We start from the raw sequence: 22,739 nt of genomic DNA on the forward strand, positions 1-22,739 counted from the left end.
TGACATCATACTTTGATATTTTATCGTATTATTATTTAGGGTAAAGTACATAAATGATCCCGTAATTATAGAATATTGTTTTATTAAATTTATCGACTATTAAAAGTTATGAAATGATCATTTGATTATAGAATGTTACTATGTTAAGTCTCTCGACTATTAAAAGTTACAGAATAGTCTCTAGACTATTTATTATGTTTTAAACTCGTCATTTTTTTTGTTAAAAAATTAGTGGTTATCTAACCTGGATGTTAACATGATGGGTGAGATATAATAGTCGTTTGAGATTCTGGTATTAGATTTTATCGTATCACAATCAACAGGTTAACGTTCACCTCATAATACCATCAACTTTTAAAGGAAAATGACGAGTTTGAAACATAATGAATAGTCAGGTGACCATTGTGTATCTTTTAATAGTCGATGGACTCAACAAAACAACATTCTATAGTCGGAGAATTATTTTATAACTTTTAATAGTAGATGGACTTAATAAAGCATCATTTATGTGGTTTACCCTATTATTTAAACAAATAATATATTTTAAAATTTTCAGGTATTGTCGTAATATGAACAAAAAAAAAATTAAGAATTAAGACTGGTTGGGATATCTCTCTTGTAACCTGTCCCCTAGGCCTAGTCTTTCTATTTCCCTACATCAACTCCATTGTTTTTGTGCTTTTATAAGACCAATTCCACTATAAAGCTCCTATATAAGCTTAATAAAGCGCCCTTTGTAAATTCACTAATCACCAATTTCTCCATTTAGATTTCTATGGCTTCACTGTATCCTACGTGTTGTGTATTATTTCTAGCACTGACCATAGTTGCACTACATATTTCGCCGACTGTTTCGACGTCGAGGCGAGTCTTCGTGGGTTGGCATGAGCCTGAACTAGGGTTTAGGGTCACGCTCAAGCACATCGACTCGGGTAAGAATTTAACCAAATGGGAGCGGATCCTACGTGGGATAATTCGCGGGCAACATAGGCTCCAGAAGTTGAATGATATGGTTTTGGCAGCAGCGGGTGGTTCGGTCGGAGTTAAAGCGCCTATAGCTGCGGGGAACGGTGAGTATCTGATGTACTTATCGATCGGGACGCCACCGAAGAGTTACTATGCGATCATGGACACCGGTAGCGATTTGATTTGGATTCAATGCAAGCCTTGCTCTCAATGTTATCAACAATCTGCCCCGATCTTCGACCCGAAAAAGTCTTCGACATACGCCAAGTTGCCGTGCAAGAGCCACCTTTGCAAAGCACTAGCGCAAGCAACATGTGGTAATGGGTGCCAGTACACATATTCATACGGTGATTATTCCTCGTCGCAGGGTGTGATGTCGACCGAAACATTAACGTTCGGCAAGGTGTTGGTTCCGAAAATCGGATTTGGGTGCGGAGAAGATAACGAGGGCGAAGGGTTTTTGCAAGGCGCGGGTCTAGTCGGACTCGGACGTGGAGCACTGTCTCTAGTCTCGCAATTGAAAGAACCCAAGTTTTCTTATTGCCTTGTGCCCTTCGATGACACCAAGAAAAGTACACTTTTGATGGGGTCTATTGCACGAGTGAATCGCACATTTGGTGCGGTCAAGACCACCCCAATGATACATAATCCCTCGCAGCCATCATTTTACTACCTTCAACTCATGGTATTTCCGTCGGAAAAACTCGCTTGCCTATCGATAAATCAAGTTTTGCACTCCGAGCCGACGGTACCGGAGGCCTAATAATCGATTCCGGCACGACCATTACGTATCTAGAAGAAAATGCTTTTCACGAGGTCAAGAAAGAATTCATCAAGAAAATGAAGCTTCCCATCGACGGTTCGGGCGTGACCGGACTCGACCTTTGCTTCACATTGCCATCAGGCGTTACCGAAGTAAAAGTTCCGAAATTGGTATTCCATTTCGAGGGCGCGGATCTGGATCTACCGGCTGAAAATTACATGATCTCGACACGGAGTCGGGATTGGTTTGCTTGGCGATGGGAAGCTCGAACGACATATCGATCTTTGGCAACATCCAACAGCAGAATACGATGGTCCTTCATGATCTCAAGCAGAAGACTGTATCGTTCGTCCAAACACAATGCCACAAGTTATGAACGAATTCCTGGCCTATTTGAAAGAAAGAAAATTCAATTTTGTTTTCTTAAATTCCATTTGGAGAAGACAGATCCCATCATTTTAAATAAAACCAACGCTTCTCGCTTGAATTTACTAGTAACGCTCCTGAATTTTCTTATTAGCAATCAAATTAGGGGCCGATGATAAACAAGATGTTCCCTATTACCAGTAGAAAACCAGAAAGCAATAACGGCGGTTAATTGTGAGTGATCGATTTGTCACTGATCAATAACGTTAGTGTTCAATTTGTTACTTTTAAAATTTCAGTAAGAAAAACGAAAACTTACTTACACATTACTGACCATTAATATAGTTTACCCTATAATATCGCTTTTAATTCTATCCCATCGATAATCCAATTCAAACCTCAAATGAATACTATATGTTACTAAGATATCGGAGACAAAGAGTTAGAAGTTAGATAGTGATTTTCTTCTCAAAAGCACAAGGCTTTGAATTTTACTCGTACTGAAGTCTGAATCTTCAATACAATGACTGTAGAAATAATGGTCAGCTATGCAACAACCCTTTAGGAATCGGTGTCAATCAAAATTAAACATTTGAAATTAGTCAAGTTGAACTCGCTGTAGGCATGAAAGGAGAAGGCTCCTAAAATGCTAGTTTCTGCTCTCAACAGTGCATCATGGCCAAACCTGTCACTCCTAGGAAACTCCAATATATGAATGATTGATGATCTAGAAATTAGACTCATCAAGCTTTCAAGTTTGTATAACGTGGGTTTTTTCTGCCTGTGTATTGGTTCTGTTTTGAGATTGATTTCAAGTCAAATTTTGCATTCCGGTGGCTTGATATTTGAAGCATGAATCCGAACAACCAGTGTTATTTTCTGCAATATAGGTGCTCTCGTGTTGCTTGAAGAAGAATCTTTTGTTCATTTGCAGAACTTAGCCTATATGAGTCAACATGACAGGAAATCACATAAACTGTTGACTTCTCCTGTAAGATCTTCGATTAAGAAACCTGCTAACATCGGAACGAAGTCCGAACACTCATCGCACGCAGGAATCTCAAATGATGGTGCCTCTATATCTCTACTAAATTCAAAGGATACCGATCGCTATAGGGTGTAACCATCCACTCTAGCAATATAGGAAACCATGCAAACTCAGTAGCAACACACCAAAATTATCTTGGGGGGGGGGGGGAAATATCGTAAACAACTCGAGTCTCCTCTGAGAGAACCAATGACTGGCGACATGAAAGAAGCAATTTCCACCAAAGTAGAGCCGAGGGAGTACGGGGCAACATGCGGTGAACTTCCGGATCTTAATCTTCCCGTTTGTCCTTCGCAACCCGAGGTAAGCAATTGTATCTCCAAACTTCAACAAGAACATATGAGGACTTGATCTCATTTTTGTCAATTGTTACACTCGGCCACAAGTAATTCAATTTTGAGGTGATTTTCATGTTTGACTTGCCTCGTTTCATGTACTGATTCCACTTACAGTTAAACTACCATTATTAGCTGTACCTGTAGGTGCTAATCTCGTTCAATTGCTATTAAGTGTGTAAGTAATAGTTATTTATCACATTTTTGTGATATAAAAACCATCTCAAAATTCTATTTACTAAGTTTTAGTTTAAAGGAATTGTGAGCTTGAATGTGATAAAATGCAATTGCTTGTTATTTAGTGGCATTGAAGATTATGAATAATTACGTAAAAACTTGAGTAGATTGCATCGTATCTTATTATATTAAGAGTATGGTTATAATTGAATTATTTTATTTTGAAAAGTTAAAATTGCATGAAAAGAGGTCCTAGCGGTTAAAGGGACGGTTGTTATTCATAAAATTTTTAAAATCAACAGATTGTGAAATGTGTCACTTAATGGAGAATTAACTCCGATGACGGTCTAGACACCTAAAATGATAACATTTGTAACGTTAGGTTATCCAATAATTGATGTATAGTTTTACACTTGTTTTAGTATTAAGCCATATTAAAAAGACATCTTAAAAAATCTACCGATCGATTATATTTTTGAGAACAAATAATATAACTCAATTATAAATTTACATGTAAAGATCCCAACCCTTTGTTTTTATGTTTTGGAGGGAAAGAAAACGAGAAGCTTCTCCAGCAAGTTTAAGATCAGATTACAAACGAGCCCTTTTAAAAGGAAGAAGGATTGGAATTTGCGGAGATCGTGAGGTTGAGGGAAAGAAAACATGTCGTTCAGAGGGAAGAGAAAGAATGCAGAGGGCCACGCTTCCGACGAGAATGAGGGCCACGCGCCCCCTAAGAAGGCCTCCAACACTTCTGCTGCCGTCGACAATGACGATTCTGACAACATTGTCGTCTGCGAGGTCACTCTCCACGTGCTCTCGCTGTTTCCCCCTATTTATATATATTGTATTCTATTTCATGGCTCTCTTTTTTTCTAAAAAAATCGCGATTCTAGGGTTTTTTGCCTTTGGAATTTTCTTTTTGAATTTTATATTGAACAAAGTTAATGAAATGTGGAAATCATTTTTTTTGGTTCATGGCTGCAGATATCCAAGAACAGAAGAGTTTCAGTGAGGAACTGGAATGGGAAAATCTGGGTTGATATTCGTGAATTTTATGTCAAGGATGGTAAACAAATGCCTGGCAAAAAAGGTAAGGACTTAAGCATCAAGCCACGCCCTTGAGATTAATGAATGGTTTCCCCCCCCCCCATATTATTTTGATTTATGGGTTTGATTTCCCACTGTTTTTTCACGTAATTAGACTTCTCGGAGTTTGGAATCTCTTTGTAATAGAACATTTGTTTGATGGATTTTTGGGTCAGATTTGTCTCGGAAAAGTTTGGCATCTCTCTTTCTTCTCTCCGTTCTGGTTCTACACTGTATTCATGTTAGCATCTTTTTTTCCCCATGTCATCGTTATAATATACATGGACTGACATCTTCTTGTTCTCCTAGGTATTTCTCTAAGTCTGGATCAGGTATGAATCAGTCACAAAGTTATGCTTTCTGTAATAAATAATGATGGGGGCACTTCACTCATCTATTTTTCTTCCGGTTCAGTGGAACATTCTGCGTGATCATGCCGAAGCAATCGACAAGGCACTTGCTGAGAACTCGTAGGAAGTAGACATGGTAGAAGATAATGGGCATCTTTTTGTAGATCTTGGCTTGTTTTTGAAGTTGCTAAACTCGTATGGTTTTCACTTTTCAGTAGTCGGACGACCCTTTTGTGTAATTAGTTGTGTAGCTGTTAGGCTAAAATATGTGCTGCATCTTTCATGTTGGATGATTTAGAGGAAATAGACAAGTCTTATCATTTCAGGTTGAACCTTTTGGCTTCTTTTTTCATTTTTTGAACCATTAGCAGCACCAAGTTATTTGGGCTTGAATACAAGTAGCCTTCAAAATACAGGAATCAAGTTCCACAGTAACAAAAGTTGAACGAGCTAAGACAAATAGCATTGTAACATGCGTACATAACTAATACTATCTAACAACATTATAGTTGTATCATACAAATCTAGTCTGCATATATAGAACATCACAGTACACAAATTGGGGGGGGGGTGTGTGCTTAAATCGGATAGAATTCACCTTTTCAGAAGTTCTCCAATAATAAAAGATCTGCACATTCGAAGCCAATCAATCTGACGTAGCAAGGGCTGATTGCAACACATCTTCAATATATTTTTCGGCAGCAGCATACATCCTTTTCTTGTCCTCGATTGCTAAGGCAGCTAAAGCTTTATCCTGCATAACAAGAAAATGGCAATAATGAGCCCTTCCCTCACTATCAGTGAGGGCATAATTAGAACACCGGTGGCCAAAGAGAAGCATGATGGCTAATGAAGTCAGTTGGACAAGAGGACCCTCGCACCGGTACCAAAGAGATCGATATAGGAAATAAACGCCAAGTATAGTGGAGTAGAAATTTTTTATGTGTAGAAAAAACATGAACACCAAAGCATGGTAATGCTCCAATGGCAATCATAATAACATATTACCGGAGGCAGGTCCTGGTAGCTCCTCAGAAGTATCTAAGATGGGTTTGGTCTTCTTCTCCAAATCTTTCTTGTGCTCAGCCATTTCCACCAACACCCCATGATTAATTTCAGTGTGTAGCCCACGCGATTTAGTAATGCCTGTCAAACAAGATTAAGCATAAATGAAATGCAGAAAGAATTCATGAGAGCAACATATAGGTGATAATTTGATCACCAAAATCTTTAATAAATTAACAATAAGGGGAAAAAAACAAGAATAGCTACATCCTTGTTTCATAATTCTTAAATCAACCAAAGAAAACATTGCATTCTCGAAAAAGGTCAAACGAACTGCCACTTTGAATTTATGAACTTAGTCAAGCAAATTGGCTCATTATTTACCAAGGCAAACTGAATATTTATACGTAACGCATATCATATAACCAAAGTCAGCTGTTTTATTTCACCATAAAACACATTCATTTTCTTGGTAAATCAAGGATCAGCACGCCTCAAGTATTTTCTCCATTCAATTAAACCCTGCCACATATTTCTTACCCATTTATGCCCTCTATCACATCAACTTGGTAAAATAGATGTCATCCTCTTTGGAATCAAATTCCAAGACCAAGTAAGTTAACCCTATTCCCATATGTAATGGGATAAAGGGGAGGTAGGGTAGTAGGCTTACCCCAACGCTAGGTTGAGAGCAACTTCCGTGGAAGATCTCCGGCAATTAGGAATTGCCCACCGTGGGACTCGATCCCACGATCACAAGGTTAAGAGCCTTGCGCTCTACCAACTGAGCTGGATAAACAATTCAAATTCCAAGACCAAGGTTGTCCTTAAATAGTAAAAGAAGTCACTTGCATCCAAGGAAGCCCATATATAAGAAGCTGCCCCCTTTGCTGTAAAGGGGTATTTTATCACATCAATTGGCATCCAAGGAAGTCCATATTTCTTGTAGCTTTTCGAGTATACTCCAGAAGAGTTTTGGACTCTTTGTGCACTTTAGCTCTCTTCTCATCTACCCCAGTTTTTCTCAAAGAAATATCACCCATCGCTACAAGAAAGCTAAATTCCATGTTTTTCCCAATCTCATTAAATTCCAAATATAATACATGAAAATCAACATGAACGATGCAAGTCTTAAAAATTGTAAATCGAAAGCAACCCACCTACTAAGTTCGGTGCCCCGAATATTCAACAAAATAGTAACATTTGCCGGAACTTGCGCCGACACAACCGCATATATCAAGTTATGAGCATTCATTGTCGAATGATTAACAATCTTTAAACATATATTATTTTGTGTTTATCTCAAATTTATCAAGAAAAATGTCTCATTTAAATAATTTATCCTAAAAATTTCCCCATCTCTAATGGGTCATTTAGTGATCCCATTAGTCTAAAACATGGATCGTCGTCATCATGGCCAAAGACACTCATATTTGTCTGAATAAGACAGATTCTTTTGTAGATTTCCCCAAATGACAGAACTGGATCAAGCTGCTAGCCGGACGTGCATATGGACCATAGTTTGCATTTTGTTCGGCTTCGTCGTCACTGGGGGTGGCTGCCTCTTGGCTTATGTTACCGTACCCGAATATCAAACTTCGGACTTGCTTCCCGTTCTCGGTATCATCTTCGTTTCAATGTCGTGGATGTTCTGGATCGTAACCGTGATGTGTCGGGTTATTGTTGCGGGCGTTGGGATTCAGGATGGTATTAGGTAGCTTGTACGTCACTCGTAATTCCGCAAAAGTTACTGGGGACGGCGATGGCGAAGATGATGCGGAGATTGTTGACGTAGATAAAAATGATGGTGAAGCTAAAGATATATCCAATGCTTAGTGAAATGGCTTTGGCTTCATCAATGGCATCGGGATTGTAGATAATTATACTTGAGCTTTTAAGGTCCAAATTAAATTCAATATAGTGAAATGTGTATTTTCAAAGGATTAAAATTGAATTATTGATAATTGAGAGGGATTAAAGTTGCTATTATTATATTTAACTCAAGATCACACTACATCCCCTATCTATGATCCTATCTTGTTGGTGTCACGCAGACACTTGCACCAATATTCCGGACCCAAGTATCACGACCCGTGACATTGATAAGAAACTATTTAAGTTCTAATTAAATCTAAAATTAAATTGAATTAGATTTTAGGAGATATACGCAAATTTTACTTAAAATATATTAAATTATTCATATCTTGATTCAACTTTTAACACTAAATGATATTAAATTATTTATCGTTTGATTCAACTTTTAACGTTACTTTTTTCTAGTTTTTATGAGAAAAAAAAGCTTAATTAAACATTATCATTAGTTTAAATTTTAGATTAAGGTTTAATTTCTTTATTTACTTTGTCATATCGTTAAATATATTTTTTAATTATATTTAAATTTATATCGGACCGGATTTTGAAACAGAAATAAAGACAAGGTTTAACCTTGTTTGTGTCGGGTCCCATGTCATCGGGAGGTGGCGGGTCGGGTCCCCTTGCTCCTATGTTTGACAGCAGAAAATTATTAATAACATATACTCTAATACTGTTGAATGAGTGAAAATATATGACTAAGATTGACTCGTTATTTTTTATTTTCAGTAAATATCTTCATATTTTCTACTTTTGATTATAATCATCTGTTTTCACACATTCAACTATCCTAAAATTAAAGAATTTTACATTGTGTAAGTGAATATATATATATATATATATATATGAACTTAATTAACATCAAAGATAAAATAGAAGAAGAAGAGATTGTTAAAGACATCCAGTTGTTCTTACCAATGTCCAACAGAATCAAAATCTTGCTACTGTAATTGCTTTTGAAAGGAACCGGAAGAGAAAGGCAAGGGAAATGGTTGGTCCGATGGAACAAATGAAGGGTGATGAGACAAAACATTTGACGGTAGAATATACATTGTTGTTGTTGAAACATAGATTTTGTTCATACTCCGATGGTTGTTGCCGGACAAGTTGTTGTTTTTGTCGCTTCGGGGACACAACCTTCTCCCCTTCGATGTCTATATTTGCTTAGGTACAGTTTCAGGGGTCCGACGTATTCCTCGAACCCCAACGTCGTGATTGCCCATATGATGTCATCTCCGTTTATCTTCTTCCTCTTCTCCCTCCGGCACTTTTCCGAGGCTTCCCCGGTGACGAAACTGATGAACTCCGACACGCATTCCTGGATCGTTTCCTTTGCGTCATTGGAGATCTTCCCGTTGCTCGGAATCACTTTCTTCAGAATCCTACTCCCGTTCGCTGTAGGAAGGAAGCGGTCTTGATCTTTATTGTTGTTGTTGTTGCTGTTGTGATTATTATTATTGGTGTCGATGGTATTATCATTACGTGCTACACGCGGGCTTCCAAGTTTATTAGTTTCATGTGTCGCGTTTTCGTGACTAATCTCGTCATCCATTTTTTTAGGATAAAAAATCTCTCACGATCAGAATTCGATTCGGATATAATTAAATTAAATTAACCATTATTATCGACTCGATTAAATTAACTTTGACAAGAGTCTATTAGTTAAATCTATTAACAACAAAAATTGAATTAATCAATCTTTATTCGATTCAGTTAAGGATTTAAAAAAATTGATTTGGTGAATTATTATTAATTCAATTTTAAGAAATTTAGTTCAGTGGGAGATCGACCGTTTGAACCCAAAAAATAAGAAATAATATTATCTTATATATACCTTAGAATTAGAACTCTTTAAAAACTTTTGAACTTGTTTATTTGGGTTTTGTTGGCCCATTTGGTCTCTGAATTTGTTGTCCTCTTTTGTTGTTAACCTTTTTGTTGATTAAAAATGAGGACATTAACAGATTTTAGAATTGTGATTTAACTAAGGGTTAATTATCCGTTTAGTAATTAAACTGTTAATTTTGATTTATTTTAGTATCTAAATTTTTATTTTTTTCAAGACCAAACCTAGAGTTTAGTTTTTATTCCATTTTAGCACCTCTGTTAAAAACTTAACGTTAATTTTTTTTTTAAAAATAAAAACTAAAAGTTTAAGTACTAAAACTGATAATTTAGATACTAAACTCGTAACGTTTTTAATGACGGAGTACTAAAATGAAACAAAAACTAAACGTTAGGTATGATTTAAAAAAAATAAAAGTTTAAATACTAAAACGGAACAAAACTGATAATTTAGTTTGCCCTAAAGATAATGGTTTGAATTAATTTTCACTTGATTTTCTTAACATTGTTGTCTGTTCTAGTTTATGTAAATGTTTCACCCGTAACATCATTTTCCATTAAAAAATTAGTGTGATATTAATTACATGAAGCGTTGGAAACGAAGCTTCATTAATGAAAAAGAGAGAAAAATACTAAAAGCCTACTAAACATGATACAAGCTACAATGGCATATGTGAGCGTCTCGATCTCTGTAGGTCGCCACATGGATTTCTCGACACAAAGCAAGCCTTCCTTATCCTTGGAGTATTTCTTCTTGACTTCCCAGTGCATGAACCGGAACATATCCTCCAGCTCGCTCGTCGTCTAGACATTGTCCCAAGCAATGAGCTTCCCTCCCAGCCTTAGTATTCGATCGACCTCGACAACCAAAGCCTTGAAATTGCACCTACGTGCTCGTAAACCGTAGCACAGTTAGAGGGTGAAGCAGATGATCAATAGCACATTATGGCTCATACTGGAAACGGGGACATAGGTTGCACACCAAGGCAGATATGATACCAACCTCTTTTTAACCATTGAGAAAATATGGTCGGCATGGAGAAGACCGTACCATCTCGGATAGGTACTAAATGATTCACACCAATCATGATATAGACCAAACAGACCCCTTTCAAATATTATCGGAAGTGTGTCCGGCGAGTTGATTGGGACGACATTCATTACCCAAAAATTCTTATCTTTGAGTGCTGCAGCAAATCTGAGAACAAACCCATAGTCAGAATCCAGGAAAAGGTGATGAAACAACAACATAACGAAAGGCATAACGGGGCGATCTGTTGCTTACCCTCCATAAATAGTTCTCATGTCCATGACATTTTGAACATATAACCAGTCTATTCCCATACAGTTTATGTATGACCTGGTGACCCGGTTTTTCCAGTACTCACTGTCAGCAGTCTGGTGCTGGTTTGCCGTAAACTCTGACTTGGGAACTCGAGAACCGATAAGGTGGTTTTTCCAACCTTTCTGGCCATCTCTCAGGCCACTTAGACACACGTTTTGATGTATCTACAGGCACTTTGTGCATGCATGTTTGCAGTGGCACATTCCTGTTGATAAGAATCAAATTAAGTGGTAGTTTGGGTAGCTTTATTGCAAGAGATTCATATTTGTTCTAAAGCGATAATGAAAAGAGCAACTACATTCTTATCGACAAGTTATTCGTGTTCTGTTTCTACAAGTCAATCAGATAGTTCTTTTGCCTAATTTACAAAGGGAGCATCTGAATCAACAGCTTACACAAAAAATGCAAATTAGCTTACTATTTACTGCTTTGGATATTTCTGGTGTTATCTTAGAATGAGGTGTTAGAGATGGTTTTAGTCAGAATATATAGTTTTACATTCAAGTTAAAAATGGGGAAAAAAGTATTACCAAGTGGCGTTTGGATCATCAGACTCAGGATATAGCGGAGGCTCCTGTTGTGACCTTTTCTCATAGCAGTCATTAGATTTAGGCTTTCTAAATGTTGCTATTGCCATCTATTTACTGGTTCCATTTTAGTTTTGTTTAAAACTCCCAGCACATAGATTTTGTTTGTTCAATCATAGCTGCACAAAATCCACAAATAAATTCAGCAGGAGTGAGATACATCAGAGCTCTCATACAAGACCAGAAAAAGTACAATGGAATTATATACCTTACCGGATTTCAACATTTTTTCCTTTTCTCCGATAAACAGGATTAGCAGACCGCACAAAGAAACCACCGGGTCTCAGCAAACGGTTGAACTTCAAGAGGAGTTTACCATATGCATATTGCTATGACCGGCAAATATTCTAGCACAGCCAGATTCATAAAATGCATTGATCTAGTTGTTTACGACTTGAAGACAACTCATAATTAAAATTTTATGGAGGTTGTAATAATCCTTCTATGTGCCATGGCACTCTACATCGTGCACAGTGAACAACATCAAATGCACTGCTAGGGTAGGGAAGTCTCTTAGTACCCATCACGGCAGACACAGCAGGAATTCCCCTTTCAAGTGCAGATTGAGCTTCGTGTTCATCTTTTGGTGCTAAGGACATAGACAGCACATTTCTTTCAAAAAGATAACCCCCAAAGCTGGCAACCCCACATCCAACATCCAATAGTACACGAGAGCGTTTTCCCCACGCTATATCCGGAACAGACTGCAGAAGTAATCAAACATCAAGGGTAAGGTGATAGAAAATTCAGGAGAGGAAAATATCGGAATGCAATGGGCGGCGAACAAGCATTCTTATTAAAATAAATCAAATATTTGTAGAAAGATGCATGTAATCAACATTGCAGATATAGACTGCCTGGCAAGAAATGAAACAGATATATCATATGTGCACATAGCCACACAGTCAAACATATATCGACGAATGTCCAGAATTCAGATAATATAAGCTTCTTCACGCTCCTTAGGTATTCCTGTCAACCAGAAAAGCGATTAATATGCCAATGCCTACTCCCTTTCATGATCAATAAAAAATGAAATTTGAACTTATCACTTTCTTTTTGTTAGAAGAAATGCCCCAACAAAAGAAAGAAATTCACGTCTAAGAATAAACTCCTGACCTCTTTCATGGACTGTAAAATTGTAGGTTTAAGATATCTATAAGAACAAAAATCTGCTTGAAAGTACTCATTATATTTACCTTTGTTAGCATTCCGTAAGGTTTTAAAGTAAAATTACACTAATTGCAATTTTTTTACTGAGCATAGGCTTTTCTACAACTTATAATTACAAGAAACATTAACTTATTAGAAAAATGCACTCATTCAATAGATAATTTGGTTATAACACAAATTTTAAGCCAATGCATTATAGGAAAAAATAAGATTGACGTGGATGATATGTTGTATTCGTGGAATTAAGATTACTATCAAAACAATCACTGTCAGCTTTAAGGGAAATGAAGGGAACTGATAACAAAAGCTATCGTGCCCCTAAATAAGGTGCTGAAATCTCATTTTCAGCTATAGCTTCAGATCAAAAGATACTCATGCCGCAGCTTTTATTAGTGTTGTATAAGTATTACCCCTGTAATAATAGGCAACAAACAGAGACAAAAATGAATGTTCGACAAGCAGAGACCACAACATGGGCGGGTGAGACATAATAGTCAATGATATGATACAATAAAGAAGTTCAAAGACAATACATTCAATTTGAGAACTCATCTTTTGTATGAAGTCAATATAATGAAGTGCACCTCTCCTAAACTGGGTTCCACCACCAGGAAATGTTAAGTACTTCCCGGAAATTTCCATCCAATTCTGATCCCCTTTATATTTTACTAGTTGTCCACATTCCCATACCAAACCTGCGGCAGGATGAAAGCTTTTGTTAATTCATCTTATCAAGAACAAAATCAATTTGAAAAGTTAAACCAGAACATGTTAGGTTCAAGTACCTAGTCCCTACTTTTCGACCACCGAATTGGATATTTGTATCCCTCAGGAAGAGGAACAATGCAGGTTGGTGATACTTCAGGACAGTGCCTCTCTCGATGTTCATAATGTTTGGTACTACGGAGATTCCTGATAGCCTCACAATTGTCAAGGCATGGGATAAAATCAGGCCCGGAAGTGGAATTACAAAGCTTCCAACTATATTCCTTTGATGTCGAGTTTGATGACTGGGCATTTTTTTTTATTTTTCGATTCTGCAGCTTGAGTAGAGAACAATCCATTCTGAATCTTGGTTTCCTTCATAAGCTCAAGCTGAGCACCAGATGGAAAAACTTCATTTGAGAGCTTTTCATTTGCACTTGACCATCAGAGCTTTGAGACTGAGCACCTGATGGAAAAACTTCATCTGAGCTATTCTTTTTCACCTGACCATCAGACCTTTTATGCAACACCTTGTCAGTATTTTTATCTACCTTATTCCCTTTAGTCCAAGAGGAGCTTTCATTGCGTTTCTTTTCAGCATCATCAGAATTAGAATTCTTGTCATTCTCATTTGAAAAAGGTTTCTCATTGCTGTTTTCAGACCTTTGTCCACCCAGATTCTCACCGCTGTCATTGTTTCTCACTCCACCTTCAGGATTGGATTGCTCATTATCCTTCTTAGATTTCTCAGACAAAGTATTGGATTGCTCATTATCCTTCTTAGACTTCTCCAACTTAGTCTCTTCAGTGTTCTTATTGTTTTCTTTTGCGTTGAAGTTGGTTTTGCCATCATCTTTTGCTAGACTCACATTTGAATCCCTTTGCGGAGCATCCTTACCTTGATCATCGAGCTTATCTTCAAATTGTGGCTTGTTGCCGCTGTTATTGTCCATGATTACCAGCGCAAACTGATCCTTGACATGATTTTTCTTTTCTTCAGGCGTATAATCCCCGTTTTGAATCGGGACAACCCAGGACGAAGTTATCATCCAAATCCCAACTAAACATAAGCCCATGAAAAGCACAATGGGGACAGTGGAACAATAACTCCCAGACGAGGAACTCCTGTTATCTACTCTACTGTATTTTCCTAAAGCCATGCTCACTATTGCCTTCCTTTTCCAATCAGTTCTTAAAAACACCTGCAATTTTTATGAGAACTAAACTATTTTCTTGAAATACAGCTTATCTAAGAAATTCAATCATTCCCGTAAAATTGACACTTACAACTGTCACTCATGTACACTTAGAAGAACTAAAACTAAATTAATTTTACACATTCACATAATTGATAATTCTACATCAGATCTAGAGAAACAATCTATGCATTGGAAAGAAAGAAGCATAGAATGACATCCTATATCAGGTTCGAATAAAGAAGCATAGAATGACATCGAGTATCAGGTTCGAATGATCTAGGACTAAGACCGAAAACCATCATCACATTTCAAAATAATACTATCAAAATATTAGTTTTACATCAATATTTATAAATTTATTAGAAATAAATTGAATAATTTGCATCATATAAAAAATGTGTTCAAATTTAGCTCAATGCAGATCAAACAGATAAAGTCGATACAAATTTAAGACTCCTATCAAATTTAGATATTAAAAAAAGGGGAAAAATCTAACTCGGAAAACGAAAGAAACATACCTGAAAAAACGTAAATGGAAAGAGCTGAAACAGAGAAGAGAGCTTAAGAATGGCTGTTGATTTTTTCTGCATTAATCAAAGGAAGAATGATATAAACAGAGAATTCCAGCTTTTAGCTACCGCTGGAATTAAAAGTATTTCCGTAGGTTTTTCCGTCTTTATCTTTGGATTTTATAAGAATAAAAACAGATGAGATGCAACGGAGTGAAAGAGAGTTCTTGGACGAGAGAACACCATGAGAGAGAGAGAGACAGCAACGGGAAAGGGAATGGAAAAGGGAAAAGCCCGCGAAAACAATGGCTTAATTAAGTTAAGTTGATTGAGGGTAAAGTATATAAATCCGAACTTGACGCTTGCATTTTGTTCACCCAACTTTTTAAATTTGCAATACAATTATCTAATTTTTAGTTATTTTTCAGTAAGGTATTTGTCGTTATCTCCGTTAGTTTTTGCTGAAGTGACATTTAACTATCGTTAAACTCCCCATTATTCTTTAGTAATTCTTCTTCTTTTCTCTCTTCTTATTTATCCCACCTCCGATCAACAATGACTCACACCACTATCATCATCATCACTGGTGTCACCTCCCAACCACACCTTACCCTCGATTCATACTCACCGTCTATTTTAGGAAAATTGAAAACCAATTTCAACTGGATTCATTTTTAATTTTCTTAAAAGTTGAGTCGTCTGCTACACTTTTAAGAAAATTAAAAAGAAGGCTAGCTTCTATTCGATTCTCCTTTGTTGAAGAGTGGAAATTCAATTTTTTGTTAGCTTCAATTCGATTCTTTCATCTCTAATTTATCAACCAGCTCGATTTTTCTCCGACATTGCTTCGTATGAGTTTGATATCCATCGAGAAGGCTATTAATCGAGAAAGCTGCCATTTGATCTGGCTTTAGTTCCACCCTCTTTTGAAATAGGGGCAGAACTTGTCGGTGGACGGTGAGTATGAATAGAGGGTCGAGGTGTGATCGGGAGGCGACATCGGTGACGATGGTGATGGCAGTCTGAGCCACTGTTGATCGAAGGTAGGGTGACCATAGATGGGTGAACAATAAGGGGAAAAAGAAAAGGAATCGTTGAAGAAGAAGGGGGAGTTTAATAGCAGTTAATTGTCACGTCAGAAAAAACTAATAGAAGGTAGCGACAGAGACCTTACTGAGAACAAACTAAAAGTTTGATGATTGTATTGCAAGTTTTAAAAGTTTGGTGACAAAAATGCAAATGTCTTAAAAGTTTGAGGATTATTTATATAATTTACCCTTGATTTTATCAAAACATATAGGAGTATTTAAAAGCAAGGGTAAATTACATGGATGAGCACATGGATTATAATTTTTTAGGATACATTACGCTTTTAGTACCTAAACAATCAGTTTTGATCCGTTTTAGTACCTAAACTTTAAATTTTTCAAAAAACATATATAATGTTTAGTTTTTGTTCCATTTTAGTACCCATCGTTAAAAAAATTAATGTGTTTAGTACCAAAACTATCAATTTTGTCCATTTTAGTACCTAAATTTTAAAAAAAAATCAAAACTTGACGTTAAATTTTGAACGATGGTACTAAAATAAAATAAAACCTAAAGTTTATGTATGATTTTGAATTATGTACTAAAAAGAATCAAAACTAATAGTTTAGGTACTAAACATGTAATTTACCCTAATTTTTTTGTTAGGGTAAGTATAAATTAGTATATGTTCTAAGATAATTCTAAATCTTTTGACGTTGAATGCTCATACTCCTAGTCTTCATGGTGGTCAAACTCGAGATCTAAAGGAATAACAACAATTACTTTACCATCAATATCGCTTGGTTTGTGTCGGTGGGATTATAACTTGAATATTGATTATATATAAGAAAAAAATTTGTGTCATGCCAGAGATTAGCACACCACATCAGTTTTATGTCACCCATGTTAATGGTTGTTAATGTAAAGTGATTGATTTGTTATAAATTGATAACATTATTGATCAACTAATTAGTTTTGAAACTTCAGTGAGAAAACGAAAATTTACTCAAAGATTAACGACCACTTAGCAGCGTAGTTTACCCAGAAATATATTTATATAATGAATATGAGTGTATACGATAATAATTAATTTAATTATAAGTATTTGTAAATATTGTTTGTAGTGATGCTCTTAAAAGTTTTTTAGTTATTATTATTATTTTATAAATTTATTTTTCTTTTACTGATTAGTAGGAGTTGCATTGGAAATAAATTTGGTTGAATAAAAGCATGGAAATAAATTTTCAAGAATAAATCTTTTGGGGCCAAAGCATCACATAATTTGGACAAAATTTTTAAATTATTATGTTCCATTATGAAAGTAGCTCTCAATAATTAATCAGCTAGAAAAAAATATCCTAAAAGCAATAGGACCCATCCGGCTTTAATCCCAACTTTTTTATTCTATTTGATGGATTGATCCCAAGTTTATAGCACCGTTGAATATGCCTTCTCACTTGTAATTTCTAGGGTAAACTATACATTTAATACTTAAACTATTAGTTTTATTTTGTTTTAATATCAAAATTTTTTAAATTTTAAAATTATACTTGACATTCAGTTTTTATTTCATTTTAGTACTCCATCATTAAAAATTTAACGCATTTAATATCTAAACTATCAGCTTTATTCCATTTTAGTACCTAATCATTATTTTTTTTCAAAACTTAACATTAAGTTTTTAATGGGAGTACTAAAATGCAACAACAAAAATATTAGGAATGGTTTTGAAAAATTAATTAGATACTAAAATGGATCAAAACTGATAGTTTAGGTACTAAACGCATAATTTACCCTCATTTTTAATATACTTAAGCAATAAAAGATAATATTTAAATTATATTTTTATTTATTGTAAATGTTTAAAATATGCTTCGATTAAAATAGAAGTTTAATGTTTTTTTACGTTATTATTTTAAGAATCTGATAAATGACCGTCAATTTTTTTATTTTGACTTTCTTTCATAGATTTGTAGTTTTTATAATAATTTGATCATATTTTTCTTATTAAGCTAAGGTGCTTATAAGTAACAGTAGTATGCTCTAAAGATTTTCAATCGTTTACAATTAACGCATAAATATTCAACAATCGATGCTCGAACTTAAAATCTATAAAGATGACAATTATCTCTTTAACTAATAAAGTCGTTTAATTCATATAAATTGATAATATTTTTTAAATTTAATGTGATAAATCAATACACAATAATATCTAAATATTATTTTGGTAAAAATAAAGTTAAATAATGAACATGTACATTGCAAATCGAGCAATAACTTAATTTAACTTTTTTCCTAAATGTTAACATAATAAGTCAAAATTATTTTAAAAAATAAAATATCTTTGTTTAAAGCAAGTTTGTCTTGTTGATGAGTGATCTATTTTGTCATTATTTTGTTGATAATTACTTATTGTTGTTTCATTGATATTGTTGATTTGATTTGTTTTTATTCGATTTCATGTAGGACTTTATCTAAGAAACAACATTAAAAGAGCAAATTCTGTAGTTTTTTTTTATTTTTCTGGAATCAAGGCTGGGTTTAAGGGTATGACTTGGGGCATGCCGATGTCCGATGTGACAAATTTTGGCGGTCCAACCAACAACAGCTTCCAGAAGGCGATCCAATCAACATTTTCTAGAGGGGTGAATGGACAACAATTTCTTAGGATTTTAGTTTACATTTGAGTTCAAAAAAATATTTGGGAATTATCATTTTTTTTATTTAGGATTTATTTTTGTTTTTAATGTTTTTAGGATTATCTTTAGTTGTTTTATTTTATTTTCTTTAGGTTGTTTGAAAGCTACAAATACCCCTTAGGGTGCGTTTAGTTCACGTAATGTAAGATTATCAGTGGGAATAAAATATTACCCTGTAATAGGATTACTGAGAATGTTGTATTTTGTGTTTGGTTGGTTTTGCAGGAATGTAAGATTACCGTGTTTGGTTAAATGAATAAAAAAATTATTGGAATGTATATTTGACCAAATTATCCTTATTATATATACATTTTTTAACAAGTTGGAAAATATTTATATATTTTCTTTAAAAAATTTAAATTCATAAAATTTATATTTTTTTAATTATAGATTTTTTTTGTAAATCTAAAATAGTTTAAGGATATTTTTGTAATTTAACATTCGTAGAATTTTTATTATTCAATGACAGAAAAAGTATATTTTTGAAAGAAAAAAAATCAAGGACATTTTAGTCCAAAACGCCGGTAATCCAACAATACCTAAGGAAAAGGAGGTAATGACATTCCCGGTAATATACCTAAAAAAATTCACTATTGGTAATGTAAGATTATCGGGAATGACATTCCCGACCAATCAAACGGTGGAATGTGAGATTCTCATGGAATCTCACATTCCCCCAACCAAACACACTTATGGTGCGTTTGGTTCACGGAATGTAAGATTACCAGTGGGAATAAAAGATTACTAGAGAATATAATTACTGAGAATGTTGTATTTTGTGTTTGGTTGGTTTAGCAGGAATGTAAGATTACCGTGTTTGGTTAAAGGAATAAAATATTATTTGAATGTATATTTAACCAAATTGTCTTTATTATATATTTGTATAATATTACAAATTGTAAAATATTTATATATTTTCTTTAAAAAATTAAATTCATAATATTTATATAATTTTTTTACAAAATTAAAAATATAAAAAAGGTTTTAATGAAAGGGTAAAAAAAATTGAACCCCTGAACTTCATATAAAATTTTAATTATAGATTTTTTTTGTAAATCTAAAATAATTTAAGGATAAATTTATAATTTAACATTCGTAGAATTTTTATTATTCAATGACAGAAGAATGATATTTTTGAAAAAAAAATAAAAATTTAAGGGCATTTTAGTCCAAAACGCCGGTAATGTTACAATAACTAAGGGAAGGGAGGTAATGACATTACTGGTAATATACCCCAAAAAATCTACTATTGGTAATAAAATATTACCGGGAATAAGATTCCCGGCCAACCAAACATGGGAATGTGGGATTCTACAATCCTTGAACCAAACACCCCCTTAGTGTTTGGTTGGCTTAGCAGGAATGTAAGATTATCATGTTTGGTTAAAAGAATAAAAGATTATTAGAATGTATATTTGACCAAATTGTCCTTATTATATATTTGTTTTTTTAACAAGTTGAAAAATATTTATATATTTTCTTTAAAAAATTTAAATTCATAAAATGTATATAATTTTTTTTTACAAAATTGAAAATATAAAAAGGTTTAATGAAAGGGTAAATTTTTTTTAACCCCTGAACTTCATATAAAATTTTAATTATAGTATTTTTTTTGTAAATCTAAAATAGTTTAAGAATAAATTTATAATTTAACCTTCGTAGAAATTTTATTATTCAATGACAGAAGAATTATATTTTTGAAAGAAACAAAAAATTAAGGACATTTTAGTCCAAAACGCCGGTAATCCAATAATACCTACGAAAAGGGAGGTAATGACATTTCCGGTAATATAGCCTAAAAAATCCACCATTTGGTAATCTTGCATTACCGGAAATGGGATTCCTGGGCTAACCAAACGAGGGAATGTGAGATTTACATTCCACATTCCCCATCCAAACACCCCCTTAGGATAAAACTTGAAATGTTATTGGATTCAATTTGTTTGTGTTTTCCTTTTATTTTTATAAAAGTTTTATTCTTTTCATCTTTATTTTTACTTTAAGTCTTTACTTATTTTCTTTAAAAAATGTTAACTATGCTTTTTATCATGTTTAGTTAATTTTTTCAATTAGTCAATGACTTAGCGATTACTCAATTTGTTTCGTGATAATAGAAAAACACTTAATATCTTCAGATATTATTCTCAATTTTCTGCAAACTTGGATTCACAATTGGACTTTCCTTGAAAAAATCTCAACACTTTCTTTTCAAAAAGAGCTCGTTGGTCTGTATATTGTTTTGATTTGAAGTTGGGAGGAAGAACCGTTTGGTAGCAAGTTCGATTCCTATGAACACATTTAGTTGTTGTCCGCTAAGGGAAATTGAGATCAAATTCGATTCTCATTGAGACAACATAATCCGAGTTGTGCTTTTCTAGCGCTTAAAGTTGTTTTAGTGCTAACGGCGATAGCGTAGTTAGTCCAAATAAAGACTGAATTTCAAAGATTAACTTGGGAATATCGGTTTAACAAAAAAAAAGTTACAAGGGTTGAACCTTATAGACTGTAACTGGCATGAATCCCGAAGTAAAATTTTTTTCGATGATCGAAATGAATTGAGGCAAAGCGAAGTTTATGGCTACTTTATTAAATTGATTTTCTTCTCTCAAAATTTACTTTTTTATTTTTCTCATTTGTTTTTACTCTTTTACATTTATTTATTTTTACTCCGTTATTTCAATTGAAATCCCCCAATTTTCTTTACCTTATCATCAAAGTCAGAATCAAAATCTCTCAACATCAGAAACTATTTAGTCCATGTGGATTGACCTTTCTTTTCTTTATTACGCTTATTATTTACCTATTTTGAGATTAAAGATTATATATTTGACAATATACGACGCTTGTCACTTGTGTACATACATAAACATCATTTTTCATGCACAATAGATAAAGGTGATGACTCGTGGAAAGAAATCATCATCGTCTAGATTAAGAGATGATTGAGTTTCTAAAAGTAATAGATCAGATCGAGAATGAGAAGAAATAAGATTCGAGAGAGAGAGAGAGAGAGAAGAATCCATCCTTTCATCCTATATAATATGTTATATATTTCAAATGTCTGCTAATTATGTGGCCATCTATTCTAAAAGTAACAAAGGATATGACATTTATATGGTATATTTTGTAGTTTAATTTTCCTTAGTATGGATTCAATTTTTAAAAAGATTAATAAAATAAGTGTGGTTGACCATTTTGTTTTGATCATTTTCAGTATTGTAAAAAAATTACAACATGCTTAATTCTTTACTTGTGTTCGAGGATCTTCCTTTTTGTTTGACCATTGTGACTTGGTCATGGGCAGTTATGCTGTGCGGCGCCTTAGTATACGGTTAAAATAAGACATCACCGATTTTATTATTATTTTAAATAACAAAACCGGTAAAAATGACCAAAAACATTATTATTTTGACCGGTTCTAATTACTTATATAAGTAAATGGGGTAAAAAATCCGGTCAAAAAATAATATTTTCGGTAAAGCGCTACCTAAAACATTATTTTTTGATCGGATTTTTTCTACCGCGTTTACCTATATAGGTAATTAGAACCGGTCAAAATAATGATGTTTTCGATAATTTTTTACCGATTTTGTTATTTAAAAAAAAAAAAAATCAATAACATCATATTTTAACCGTATACTTAGGCGCTACACGTGAGCGTTTACCCTTGTCATTGT

General features: G+C 34.2%; 2 protein-coding genes and 3 pseudogenes across 3 annotated transcripts; 2 read left to right on the forward strand and 3 right to left on the reverse strand.

Annotated features, from left to right (window-relative positions):
* Positions 1–775: 775 nt before the first annotated feature.
* Positions 776–2,213, forward strand: LOC120132727 (annotated as a pseudogene).
* Positions 2,214–4,209: 1,996 nt separating this feature from the next.
* LOC120132526 (RNA polymerase II transcriptional coactivator KIWI-like) lies at positions 4,210–5,439 on the forward strand. Of its 2 annotated transcripts, XM_039149259.1 has the most exons (4): positions 4,222–4,456; positions 4,643–4,748; positions 5,054–5,076; positions 5,159–5,420. In XM_039149259.1, exons 1-4 carry the CDS (start codon positions 4,319–4,321, stop codon positions 5,216–5,218), a joined length of 327 nt encoding a protein of 108 aa, XP_039005190.1. In that variant the 5' UTR covers positions 4,222–4,318; the 3' UTR covers positions 5,219–5,420. The 2 variants fall into 2 exon arrangements, with proteins under 2 accessions (XP_039005191.1, XP_039005190.1); XM_039149260.1 differs by lacking the exon at positions 5,054–5,076 and having other exon boundaries at positions 4,210–4,456; positions 5,159–5,439.
* Positions 5,440–5,740: 301 nt separating this feature from the next.
* On the reverse strand, positions 5,741–6,184 carry LOC120132680 (AUGMIN subunit 1). Its single transcript, XM_039149390.1, is given in 3 exon segments — positions 5,741–5,848; positions 6,103–6,129; positions 6,131–6,184. Coding segments are annotated over 3 exon segments (189 nt in total).
* A 2,698-nt stretch (positions 6,185–8,882) lies between these two features.
* LOC120132681 lies at positions 8,883–9,523 on the reverse strand (annotated as a pseudogene).
* A 902-nt stretch (positions 9,524–10,425) lies between these two features.
* On the reverse strand, positions 10,426–14,786 carry LOC120132682 (annotated as a pseudogene).
* Between the last annotated feature and the right edge of the window lie 7,953 nt (positions 14,787–22,739).

The sequence above is a fragment of the Hibiscus syriacus genome, unplaced genomic scaffold (assembly GCF_006381635.1).
Source record: "Hibiscus syriacus cultivar Baekdansim isolate YM2019G1 unplaced genomic scaffold, ASM638163v2 tig00110569_pilon, whole genome shotgun sequence".
NCBI classification, from domain to species: domain Eukaryota; kingdom Viridiplantae; phylum Streptophyta; class Magnoliopsida; order Malvales; family Malvaceae; genus Hibiscus; species Hibiscus syriacus.

Bases quoted from the DNA above. Each gene is read 5' to 3' on its own strand.
- LOC120132526 (XM_039149259.1), top strand. From the start codon at position 4,319: ATGTCGTTCAGAGGGAAGAGAAAGAATGCAGAGGGCCACGCTTCCGAC. The intron at 4,457-4,642 runs GTCACTCTCCAC...TCATGGCTGCAG, and splicing joins ACAACATTGTCGTCTGCGAG to ATATCCAAGAACAGAAGAGT. The intron at 5,077-5,158 runs GTATGAATCAGT...CTTCCGGTTCAG, and splicing joins TTTCTCTAAGTCTGGATCAG to TGGAACATTCTGCGTGATCA.